The 13,945-nt window shown below is 24.5% G+C and overlaps 1 protein-coding gene across 1 annotated transcript in view; it reads right to left on the bottom strand.

The window, feature by feature from the left end:
• Nucleotides 1-2,734: 2,734 nt before the first annotated feature.
• LOC145839423 (alpha-1,3/1,6-mannosyltransferase ALG2-like) overlaps nt 2,735-13,945 on the bottom strand; it is a 30,076-nt gene continuing 18,865 nt past the window's right edge. The window contains exon 8 of the mRNA XM_082946996.1: nt 2,735-3,261. Within this exon, the coding sequence (XP_082803122.1) occupies nt 3,096-3,261 (166 nt within the window). The 3' untranslated portion in view covers nt 2,735-3,095. The remainder of the gene's footprint in view (nt 3,262-13,945) is intronic.

Here is a 13,945-nt window from a genome sequence, read left to right as displayed (position 1 = left end):
AAACAAAATTAAAATCAAAAATTTTAAACCACTTAAACTGCAGTCTTGAGTAATAGCAATATCTGGTGTTGGTCTGCTATTTTTCAATTCAAGCTTTGGAACTTCAGATAATTTTCCTACCTGACATATCTTTATACTAGCAACATTCGATACAATATTACTTATGCTTACTTTTTCTTTAGTATTATAAAACATATTTTACAAAAAATAAAAATAACTTTGAAGATATCAGGATTGCCTTACCACTCTTTGAGTCAAAATAACTGTCCTGAGTTAGTTTAAAAATGTTATGTGTCATCATAAGCATTTTAAATTCTTTTACAGATTTTTTTATTGTTCCAAACTAATAGAAACTAAGCTTTATAACAAAGCTTTTAAAACCACTAAATCTACCCTGAGTTAAAAAAAAAACAAGTCTATCCCTAGTCAGCCTGAGCTTAAAATACTTAAAACATTCTTAGTTATCATGATTTTTACTGAGTCATACTAAAGTTTTCCAAAACTTCATAAAATCTTGAGTTATCCTGAGTGTGTGGAAAGATTTTACTAAATATTTCTGATACAAAACAAAATGTTTGAAAGATAATTTTTTTAAGGTTAACTTTTTCAATGCTTTTAAAAATTCACAACAAATATAACTTTTCACTTATCTTAAATTCAGTTTTTCTAAGATCTTTAGGGAATAGCATTTTTTCAAATACTACAAACAGTTGGTAGAAACAAATTTTTTTAAATATCATTTAAAATTTGATTTAAAACAAAATTTGAATTTATTCAATTATGTCTTTTAGACTAAAAATTGATTGTAAAAAATTCTGTTTTACAAGTTGCTACAAATTTATTCATGATGTGACTAAAGAAATTTTAAAACAACTTACTACAAAAATTGATTAATTTTTAAACTTTATTGCTGATAAAATAACAAAGTTTGATGTGTTTGTTACTTAATAAAAAAAAACTACTTAAAAAAAAAATTAAGTTTAGTTATTTTAAACAATACTTTTTTTTTATAGTGAGATAAAAACTGTAAACACAGTATGAACTGTTTGTTTATTATTTGTTTTAATTTATTTTTTTTGATATTTTTCTTTTAAATTATGTTGTTAGTATTTTTTAATCTTATTATCAATTTATTTTTATTTTATTAGCATTTTTTTATTGCTATTTTTACTACAGTTTGTTTATTCTTGAATCATTATCACTATAAAACAGGTTTAGCTTTATGGTTTCTTAACAATATGTTAGCATTTGTCCTTGTAAAAAAATCTGCCATAAGGTTATACTACTGCGGTGCACTAACTAGTTGCGTACTGTTTGAGTCTAAATTCTTATGAAGTTAATGAAGTTATAAAACTTTTCCTTATGGAGTTTTTCATCAACATCGGTGCGCAATTGCAATTACGCACCGAATCAGTATACTGGGTAATTTCCATAACTTGTCACTAATTGGTATTCGAAATTTCGTTTTACTTTTCGAATAGTAGAAAAACATAGTTGAAAAAAGGCAAAAAAAGCAAAAAAAAATAATAATAAAGGATAAAGATATTGCATTTTGTTTTTACTTATTTTTTTTTGGGTGGCACGCATGCGCCAGCGTCCCTCCCCACGCTACGCCCCTGACACCAGGTCCTTGTACTAAACGTTTGAAGCGATAATTTTTTTGTTGTTCAATAAACTATTGGTTCACAAAGTATTTTATACTATGTTTATAGACGCACATTAAAAAAAATAAATAAAAACTTATGTACAGCTTCTTAGATTCAAGTAGATAACTTAGAAGGTTTCTTTTAAAGTGTAGTAACCTTTCGCTTATTTACGCATATTGTGTCCACATAAAAACTGCGTAAAGATACGAGAGGTACCAAATATACTTACTATAATGGCTATTTTTTGATATTGCTTCTAGTTAAAAGCAGACTGGGGACTTTCTCTTTTTTAAAAATTTGTTTAATTTATTTATAAATATGAAAACATAAGATAAAACTATACATATATTAAAAAAAGGATTTAAAATTATATAAAATAATAATACTTTTAGAATTTTTTTACTAATTTTAATGATAAGTAGATTTTATCTTTATTATATGTGATTTATTTGATACTAAACATTCATTTTCTATTCTACTTAGAAAATTCAATTTATAATTAAGCATTTGTGTTAAATGTAAACTCTATATTTATTAAGCATCACTGCTACTTTTTGCTAAGAACTTTCATAAGATTTCTCACAGTCATATTTCTTTCAGAATTTTAATTTAAACTCTTATTGCTTACAAAATTTCTGATATACTGAAGTAAAACTAAATGTTTATCAGTTAGTCAAGGAAGATAAGTTTACAAAGTCTAAAGATATAGTGAAGTGAGTTAGCATTTAAAAACATATTTTACATTAAAAATATAAAATAAACCTAATTTGTGCAATATTAAAATTTTTTTTTTTTGAATTTTTTAGAATTCTAAAATGCGTAACTTAACGAGAGTGCGTAAATATGCGAGAGGTTACTGTAAGCCTAAAAGTTCATTGAATAACCTTTTAATTTAAAATAATTTACTAATAAAACAGCCTAAAAAACATTTTCACCATCAAAAAGTAGATATTATAGGTTGCTCTATAACTTTTAATTTTTAATATTTTGTTGTAAACGCCAATCTGTATAAGTTCAGATTGCCTAATTTTTGTTTAAAATAAAATACAATAAATCGATTATTCCACTTACGAATAGCTTACCACTAATATTATGTTTATTTACACTTCACGAGTTAACAATAACTTAAGTAGTCGTTACAAAAACAAAATAATAGTATGAGTACAATATTTTAACGAAAATCTCAACCCAATTTTCTGAATTAAAAAAAAAACAAACTTTACACTATTGTGTAAATTTTAAAATTACATAACTAATTTAAATATCTTAAATAAAAATAATTTATTCATAAATTTTCTTATATTTAAAACTCAAGAAAAGCCAAGTACATAAATTAGAAAAGAAAAACATGATAAACTTTATATTATAAATAATATTTAAAATAGGGTCTGCTGCTTAAGGTTTTAGCGTTACAATATTTTAGCTATATTGCAACATTTGTTTTTTTTTTCATTGTCTTCGCCTTTCAGCCCTTTGTTGAGCACGAGTTGGCACAAGAGATACAACAAAATTGTTCAATTGTTCAGTGAATGATTCAAAGGAAAATTTGTTTAAAACTCTTTCATGACCAGCACTACCCATTTCCTTGATGAGTTGACTATCCAAACAGCGAAACCTGTGAAAAAATTCGAAAAATAAAAAGAAACAAATCAAACTTTCACGCTTTGTACTTAGGCCTTCTTAATACTTTAAAAGACCTAATGTTTTTGCTAGTAACTAAAAAGTTAAATCTACTGCAATCATTTAAGAGAATGTTCGAAAAAAGACTTTAAATTGGACGTTTGTTCTCGATTAAACTTAGAATTTTACTCAAAATATATTTCTATAACTGAACAATAAAAACTTGCAGTAAGAATATTTTAGTTTTAAGTGTCTCAAATCTTCCCTTGGTTGTGTGATGTTATTCGTGATTTTTTTGTCTTTATCGATCGTTTTAAATAAAAAAGTTTTTTTTATTTAACAAAAAATCTACAAATTTATTAGTATTCGTTATATTGCCTAAAGTACTTTCAAAATCTTCTTCAGTAGGCAATTAGAACTGATTAATTCAAAATTTTCTTGCATATAAAAGTTTAAAAAAGGATATTATTACGTAACTATAAATCAAGTTTTAAGGTAAACTTTGTTTTAAAAGTCTGTCTTTTAAAAGTTTTTCAAATAGTAAATCTTATTAGTATCGTTTAAACTCGCAAAAACTAACTGAAATAAAAAAAAAAATATGAAATAAAATCAAAGACAAAGGACTAAATGAAATTAAATTGTTAAACTTTGATGTGTTTGATTTAATGTTTTATAATACTTTAAAAATTAAAATAAAAATAAAAATAGTAATCGAGCTTATTGTTGGTTGAAGTTTAAAAATCAAAAATAAATAGAGTAAATAATCATAATAAATAAGTCGATAAAAGTAGTAGTGCGTATAACCTTAACTTATTAAGTTATTTAGAAATGTATAATCAAATAATCATTAAAACATGTTAAACAAGTTTGTAGACACAACTAAAAATTATTCAGACTTAGATTTTTTAGAAAGTAAATGGATCAATTAACTCGAAGCAACCATAAATATAAACAAAACTATATTACCACTTTACAGATAATTAACTAGGTTACTATTGTTTAACATGTTTTAATGATTATTTGATTATACATTTCTAAATAACCTAATAAGTTAAGGTTTTACGCACTACTACTTTTATCGACTTATTTATTATGATTATTTACTCTATTTATTTTTGATTTTTAAACTTCAACCAACAATAAGCTCGATTACTATTTTTATTTTGATTTTAATTTTTAAAGTATTATAAAACATTAAATCAAACACATCAAAGTTTAACAATTTAATTTCATTTAGTCCTTTGTCTTTGATTTTATTTCATATTCTTTTATTTTTTATTTTATTTCAGTTAGTTTTTGCGAGTTTAAACGATACTAATAAGATTTACTATTTGAAAAACTTTTAAAAGACAGACTTTTAAAACAAAGTTTACCTTAAAACTTGATTTATAGTTACGTAATAATATCCTTTTTTAAATTTTTATATGCAAGAAAATTTTGAATTAATCAGTTCTAATTGCCTACTGAAGAAGATTTTTAAAGTACTTTAGGCAATATAACGAATACTAATAAATTTGTAGATTTTTTGTTAAAAAAAAAAATTTATTTAAAACAATAAAAACTTGGTAATACATTAACAAAAATAATGTTGTTTACCATCTTCTTATATTAAATCAAATTTAGATCTCTTAATTGTTTCTTTTGAACTAAAAACCTTATTTATCCTAATACATAACAAATCAATTTTGTCAGAAAACAAATGCATGAGTAAAAAATATTGGTCAAGCCTGAGCAGAAATAAGTAAAATCTATGGAAATCTTCTTTTTTTTTTAATTTATCCGAAGAAAAAATCTTAAGGAAAAACAAAACTATAAATTTAGTTTTAACAAAACTCAGTCGAAATGGTTTAAAAATAAAAATTTATATTTATATTTTTAGTAAGCTTCAGGCAGGGTTGCCAAAGATTTTAATTAATTTCTTCTAGGTTTAAAAAAAAATATTTTTTTGTTCCATTTTTAGTATACAATTAAACTTAATAAAAAAAACTGTCTAAAATAGTATATTACATTGAAAAGATACTGTTAAGATACTTTAAAAACCTTGAATTTGAAAATTGTGAAAAAAACCTAGAATTTCGATCAAAAATCACTAAATTACCTGAAGTTTTAAACTATTTTAACATGTAAAGTAACTAAATTTTGATTAGGTACGAACATTTTATAACACTTTTTTTTTGTGTAATTAAATGTTTTCAATAAAAACACATTTAAAGTACCTTAACAGTATCTTTTCAATGTAATATACTATTTTAGACAGTTTTTTTACTCAAGTTTAATTGTATACTAAAAAAGTTTTTTTTTGTCTAAATTGTCAAATTTCAGGATTTAAGTTTTTTAGCAACCCTGTATAGAACTTTTAAATTTTAAAACATAGTTCTTTCAAACCTAATTACAAAGAGTTCTTTACAGCGTATTTTACAGTTTTAAAACATCATAAAACTGTTTTCAAATTTTATAACTTAGTAAAATATGAACGAAGGTAAACGCGTTACTTAAAAAACATTTTTGTTTTTTGAAAAAAAAAAACAGAAACTAAAGAAGCCTTACAAACATATATAAAATAACATAAAATCAAGAATTGCCTCAATAAAAAAAATTTCTAAATCGTCTTAAATTGTGCACAATGTGTTTTTGTGATAATATGTAAAAAAAAATTTCAGCTGAAAATTCTAAACTTGAACTTTTTTGGTCCCATACAGTTTACATTGGGGTGATTTTTAGAAACTTGGTTGGTGCCAAAGTGAAAAATTCTTCAAATCATCTAAAATTTTGTACAGGGTGTTTTAATGATAAACTTATGGCAAAAACAATTTTTTTAGCAAGAAACTTAAAAGTTGCTGTAAAAATAAGCACCCTATTACATAAATAGTACATGTAAGTACATACATATATTAAACAAATAGTCAAGTCTACTAATATTCTTTCAACAAATATGTTTTTTTTTTGGTAAGAGTTGTTGTTTTGGGTCTTTAATAGTCATTTGTTATCTAAATGGTTTTTAAAATTTTATATAAGGCTTAATGTAGGTAATTTAAGACGAAATTATACAATATCCTTTTTTTATTACACTAACACATGTTTCTGTGTGTTAACGGATTAAAATACTTCAACAGAGCTATGAAACTTAGGAAGTACTTATAAGTACTTAATTTCATAACTCCGTTGAAGAAACATGTGATAGTGTAATAAAGAAAGCATACTGTATAATTTGTTATTATTATATACACCAGTGAACTTGTTTCGCTACGATCTCTTGTTAACAAATGCTTAAATCTATGTTTTTGAATAGGTAATTTAAGACCAAAATTTTCTAGGTACGCACTGCCGGTTGGGTACGCACTTTGAATGCAGCGCAAAAGTGGAAGATGACTGTACGAAAAACTCATTATACGACACCTAAAAGTATCACACACTACAATTTAGATTAAATTTTGAAAAATTTGAACATATTAAAACCTTACGATTAAAAGTAAGGGAAAACAAATATCCGTGGGATTGTTATAATGACATTTTAAGTTAAACTGTGCTTAACAACGCTTTTTATGTTAATTTTTTTTTTTTTTTAGTTTAAAGTGACACACAATTTTGAATTTTTCTTCGAAAATTAGTAGCAAGAAAGCAAAAACTCTACTGCATTTAGAGCTTCAAGCAGAATAAAAGACTCTGTCTACAATAAAATTTATTCCAGTGGGCGCGAGGCGGTTTAAAGGGTTTTTTGCTTAGTCTTGCTAGTTTTGATGTCTTTATAAAATAAAAATCAATAGCAAAAGCAAAAACTATAAAAAATACTTTCACATATACATTTTTTCATTGTTACATGATAAAAAAAGACTTAAAAGCTTTATTTAATAAGTTAGATTAGTAACTTATTCAATAGTTTTTTAGATTTTATTATAAGAAAAAAGTTAAAACTTATGAATTTTTCAGGGTTCGCACGTAAAATTTTATAATTTTAGACTGACATTCTTAGATTTAGACTGATATTTTCCCTAACCTTTGTTGGTCAGCACCCAGTTAAGCTTATAACCAGATAAAATTAACCTATTAAATTACTTGCTGCGTAGCTAACTAACAATAGAACTTTATAGTTTCAAACTATTTAGTTAAATATGGCCCCTGGAAAACATCATAAAAATTTTAGTTTTAGAAATTTAAGTTTAAATAATTGCTACAGACACATTTAAAATTTCATTTTTAGAGTTTTAGCTCACTTGCTCTTAAACTTTTAACACTCACTTTCTGATACTTTCCTCTCGCTAATAAATGTACTTACCTCTTTGCAAATAATCCATGACAAGTCAATTGTATACCACATTACTGGTAGGAAGGTAAATATAATCTTTAAAAAAAAAATTCTCATATTTATTTCAGAAAGTCATAAACTTTTAAGTATTTATACTTGACATACTGCTTACAAAAACTAATTACTTACTAGGAAAGAAATTGCGATTTAATGGTTTACTAAAAAAAAAGCATTTTCTAAAAATTATTTTAGAACTTCAGAAACTTTCAAGCATTTGAAATGACAAGAAATGACTTTTTTTAATATTTATTGAAATTAAAGGTATAAAAACTTATTTTGAAATAAAATCACAACTAAATTATCTACCCAAAAAAAAGATTCTCGAATTTTATTAAGAACTGAAAAAAACTGACATTTTACCAATATTTCCAAAAAAAAACTGATTTAGCCTGACACGTATGATGGAAAACCTTGATATTATATACATCTAACATGCACAGACTTATCTATAAGGTAAAAAGTATGCTTAAATGCATGCACAACCAGTCTTGTTCAAACTTTTATAGTTTTCAAGATGTTATGATATGTTATTCAACTATAAATGGAATATAAAAGATTCTTTTTTTTATAAATTTATTCAAAACAGGGTTTCCTAAACTTTTTTTATAAGGCCCCCTTTAAAGAAATAAAAAAATTACTATGGCTTCTTCCGACAAGACTTCTCAAAAAACTACCATTAAAAACGTAGGAGACCTTTTTTGCTTTTCTTCATAAACTCCAGAATATCTAGTGTAAGTTTAAAATTATAACCTCGTGGCTCCCTAAATTTCTGAAAATTTTCCATACTATCTATTATAAGTTTCAAAACTTCCCCTAAATACGTTTAAGACTTTATTTGCTCTTTATCATTAACCCCAGAATATCTATTGTAAGTTTCAAAATATAATAAACTAACAAGAATTAAATACAACAACTTAAATTTAATATAAAAGATCAAAATATTTACAACACAACTCATTCAAACTTATTTAAAATCTACACAAAAACCAGGCAAACTTTTTTAAATAAAATATTAAACTAGTAGCAACCTTGAAATAGTTTCAAAAAAATATTGTCTCTGATTTTATTTAAATACCACCCTTTTTATGTATTTCTTTTAATTTCAATACATTAAAAACATAAGAAGGTGAATATGTGTATTTACTAATGATAAGTTACAATTACTACAGATTAATAATTAATAGTAAATACAATATATATTCTATGTTCCGACTTTTATAAGTTGTAAAGGAGTATATACAAAGGAGTAAATCACTAAGCATTAAAATAAACTGTTTATTTAAACCTTGTACTATGAAATGTCATATAAAATAGCTCTATAAGCCTAGGGTATAACCTTAGGGTCACTGTTAGTAACATTATTGCTTGGGTTTAGCCGCGGTGATATTTTCATACTACTTAACTTGGTTACATCTAAGCTAAATGAAGGCTGATAATTAGGATCTATTATTTTGATAACTATTTGTATGTAAATATTTGTAAGCACTCAAGTACAATTAAAACAAACACATCTGTTTGATGTACAATTATCAAATATGTTGCAGTGAAGCAGCTATAAAAATTAGTATTACAATAATAACAAAATTAATATAAATTTTACACAAACTGCAATAAAGCAATTTAAAAACTTTTACTTGAGTGAAAATCCAAAATGCAGATACTATATGTTTCAAAAGTAATATCAAAACTGGATGTCAGATGTTAGAGCTTGGAACTAAACTGAAATTTGTATTAACAAATCTGAAATTAGAATATATTCAATACAAAGAAGAAAGAATCTGATCAAAAACCAAAGAGCTTGGACAACTTTCCAACTGAAATTCTCACAACTCCAGTGGTTGATAAATTAACAGTAGTACAATTTATTAAAACTTCTTCAAATCCACAAAGACTAGATTAATCTTTAACGGTAATTTACACAAAAACTATGGTTGAGAGTCAATAATAATAAATTTTATGGACTATTTTAATACCTAAACACCTTTTAAGAACTTTTACATAATAAGGTCTAACTAAACTATGTGTTGATTAATGATTATTCATGCAGTTTCATTTTGATAATCACTTCCTTCTTTTGATCTTTTGAAGCTGCCCAATATATTACAGCACTAATATTATATCATAGAACTTTGGTTTAACTTTATTTATTAAATTTATAAGTTAACTACTTAGTGCTTAGTGATTTACTTCTCTTTCACGATTTTTAATAGTCAAAATGTATAACATATATTGTATCTACTATTAATTATTAATCTATAATATATATATATATATATAACTTATCTTTAGTAAATACACATATCTATTTCCTACTTTATCTTCTATTATTTTTTTACAAAACATATTATTTTTTACAGAACTCCGTGAAATTGTGTTTGCTTGTTTAAAAAAGAGAAACATATGTTAGTTCAATAAAGATAAGTACTGTGCAAATTCTTTTTATTACATATTCCAGCGAATTTACTTCGCTAGGATCTGTGTTAATAAACTATTACAGGGTGCCACTGGTTATTCCAGGTTTTTGAAAGTACATATTTTTTGACCATTTTAGTTCTTAAGTAATCCAAAGTAAAATAAAGGTGATTTTTGGTATATCTAAACTACTAAAATGATACATTATTACTATTATTTAATGTTTATTACAACCTGTAAAATTATTTTGAATCATTTCTTCAAAGTTTTTCTCATATTACTGTTCAAAAGCCTTTATGTTGATATATAACATAAATATCCATACAATCCAGTTAAAATTTGTTGTTAGTTTTAAATAGTTAATTCTTTGTTATTATTTATCAACTATTTTTAATTAAATAGTGTTTTAAAATTTTAATCCTTAAGTTGTTGATACTGATAGCCTCTCTAAAGTATTTATTGCTTTAAACAAAATTAACTTTTGCTCAACATGAAAATTATTTTTAGTTTTATCTTTGATAAACTTATGATGCATGTTTTGTTAATTTACAGTGTCAATTAATAGAATTCATGAAAAAGCTAACAACAAAGCCTAAAGTGTATAATGTAAGATGACATAAAACTAAAAAAATAAACTAACCAACAAAAGGTAAAAAAAAAATTATCAAAAAGTTTTATAACCACACAAAAATATCAGATTACTTCTTTAAAAAAAAATTTACATGGTTTTATCAAACTCTAAATCAAAATATTGACCATAATTAAATCAAAATTAAACCTAACCTTTATGTTACTTATTATAGCTACTTTAAAAAAAACTAGACATAACTAATAACTAACATACTACAAAGTTAAATACATTGGGAATTAGACATTGAATCAGATATATTTATTTGGCTCTGCTCTTAGTTTTCTTTTAAAATCTTAACTCTTTTAAGTTGAATCAGTTAGAGAGAGGTTTTTGTTGACTGGCTTTACATGACATTCAAAACAATGGAAATGCAAGTAAAAAAGTAGTTTCATTTCAACAGTAATAATTTAACTAACAAATTATCAATTTTTTATTAAAAACTTGTAATAAACTAATTTTTAACTCTAAAGATGATAAAATTTACAATCTTTTTTAACAAAATTGTTAACAACTAAAATTCAAAAAAAATCAAGGGTTTTTCATAATTTTTGTACAAAATTCCGGGTTTTGTGGCCACCCTGATACTAGCTTGGAATTTCAAATACATATTTAAACTCTAATGCTTTCATAAAAACTAATGAAAAATTTTAGAAAAAATACCCTAATCTATTTATGCCGTATGGAAATCAAAAGAATTCTTTTAATCTCTCTTTGATGTTTAGTAATTAGAAAGCCAATTATCTAATTAATTTATATTTTTAAATCAAATAAAAAGATTACTCTAAAAAAAAGACACTTAGAGCGAAATCATTTAAAGGGTTTAGCTTTAGATTTTAATACATCTTTAAAATAAAAATTAAGACAGAACAAAAGAAAAAACCTTTTTCTTTAACTATTTGGTTAATTTTTTTATTGGTTGTTTATAAATTTTAAAAGTTTTGTTGATTAAACTTAATTAGTAAATTGCTTGAATATTAAAAAGTTTTTATCAACTTAAAGAAAAAAACTGCTTTAACTGTTGTTCATTTGTAAGAAGTCCATGTGAATAGTGTAATTTTATAAAAAATTCATAAAGCTAAATTGAGCTTTTCAAAACAAAACAGTCAAAATTAGTTGTTGCAAACTAAGATATAAAAAGCAGCCAGTTTATTTTACTTGAGTAAGAAGCTGTTCAATTGGGTATAAACAGTTTCAAAGTGTGCAGATTTAACAGTAAAATAAATAAAGTAAACCTAAATTTCACTATAATTACTTTTGAACTTGAACACAAAAAAGGTGTGATATTTATAAAGGAACTTGTGGCTTTCGTTATGCCTATAACGACTGACAGTTTAAAACAACTGAGTCTTTTATGATCAAGCTTAAAATAGTTTAAGCTTAAAATTATTGATTTTGAAATGATGGTGGGTTAGAAAATATCGTCTACTATTTTAGATACAATGGCTATCTAATTATTGGTAATAGAAAAAAAAATAAATGTGACCAAGAAAATATACTTAGAAAAATTGGTTTTGTTTATCAAGTATATAAGGAGAAATGTAATAAAAAAGGGCAAGTATACTACTTTAGTTACTTTGTCAACATTATTATATATTGAAAAGGTATAAGTTGTTATTTGAAAAATAGTAGTTTATGGGCATAGGGGGGTTAAAAACCTTTTTTGAAATTTTATCTTTTTTATATAGTTTTTACTAAGCTACAAAATGCTTTTTAAAGATTTTAAAAATTCAAAACAATTTTTGAGATATAGTCGGTCAAAGTTGGAGGCAACAATAGGTTCCTTATGGGAGGTGCAAACTAAAACGGCAAAAATAGACTATTTCACTAAAAATCTATCTTCTCCTACGTTTTTTGAGATAACTACCTCAAACTTTCAGGAAATATTCCTTGACATATTTATAAAATTCTGTCGGAAAGAATCTTTAAAATTAAAAATAAAAATTTTATATAAAAAATAAACTTTTAACTAGTTAACTAGACATCTAAGGAAGAGAATAAAAGAACACATACCAAAGTGTGTAGAGAATTTTTGCCTGTCAGATAAGAAAGATGATATTCCGGTTAAGGTTTTAAACGCATCTAAACGGTCATCTATTTCAGAACATTTAATTAATAATCCAACTTGTGCAAACATTTATAATATAGATAGATTTAAAATTATTAAAATTTGTAGTAATGTTTTTGATTTGACCAAATTAGAAGCCATTTGTATTTTGTTAAGGAAACCTGTTTTATGTAAGCAAAAAGATTTTGACTATACTGTTTCTTTATTTTGGTAACAATTTATAAGAATTGTTCATTTATTTATGTTTGGTTTTACTGTAGATTAATTATAACGAAAATGGACTTATTTGGTTTTAACTTTTACTAATTGCTTTTGTCTTTTATTTATCTCTTGATTACTTGGTGATTATATAAGTGTGTAAAATCTTTTTTTTTGTTAGCATTGTACTCTACTGAAGAGAATTGCTTGAAATAATTTAGTGCTTTTGAAAGTGTGTGTCTTGTGTATCTTATTGTAATTAACTGGTCACTTATGTTCCAAAATTTTAATAATTAGGTTTGAATGGTCTAAATCTAAGCTTTCGTAAAATTTAAAGTTGTAATTTGTTTTTTATTACAAGAAGTAACAAAAGTTACAAACTATAACTATTAGTTAAAATCTACTTCACATAATACTGAGTATTAAAGTGTACAGTTGTATTCAAATAAAGTTAGACAGTAGTTTATTTACTAAGCCTAACTTTAATAATCTTCAAACTTTTAAATAAAATAAAAGTTTGCAATAAAGTTTATTAGGATATTTTAGCTTTTTATAAGGTTTTAAAATAGGTTTTCAAAACTTCTTCCAGGTTTTTGAAAAGACATCTTTTTTGACCATTTTTAGTAGCCAATTAATCTTAACTTAAAAAAAGTGTTTTTTCATAGATTTAAATTACTTATACTGATAGACTATTACTATTATCAGGGAGGCAAACTGTTTTTGAGAAATTTTTTTCAGGTTTTTAAAGTATTTGTTTTTGGGTCTATTTTAATTAAAAACCAAGTAATAATAATGTAACTTGTTTCAACAACTGAGGATCTCCTATATGCAAGTATAGGAGTGAAACATTGTTTTGTTTGTAATAAACTGTGAAAATAAATATTGGTTAAAAACTAAGTTTAAGGTAAAAACTTTGTTAAATAGTTTTACAACAATGAAAAAATACCGTAAAGCTACTTTATATCTGTTTTTAATGGGAACAGGTCTAAATTGCGCAAAGACAAAATTGCACGAGGTTACTAAATTGCACGTAGGGACTAAATTGACGAGTGTACAAAATTGCACGAAGA

The sequence above is a fragment of the Thalia democratica genome, chromosome 6 (genome assembly GCF_965202585.1).
Source record: "Thalia democratica chromosome 6, ktThaDemo2.hap1.1, whole genome shotgun sequence".
In the NCBI taxonomy this organism is placed as follows: domain Eukaryota; kingdom Metazoa; phylum Chordata; class Thaliacea; order Salpida; family Salpidae; genus Thalia; species Thalia democratica.
The sequence above is the reverse complement of the archived record's forward strand: the minus strand, read 5'-3'. Positions and strand labels throughout refer to the sequence as shown.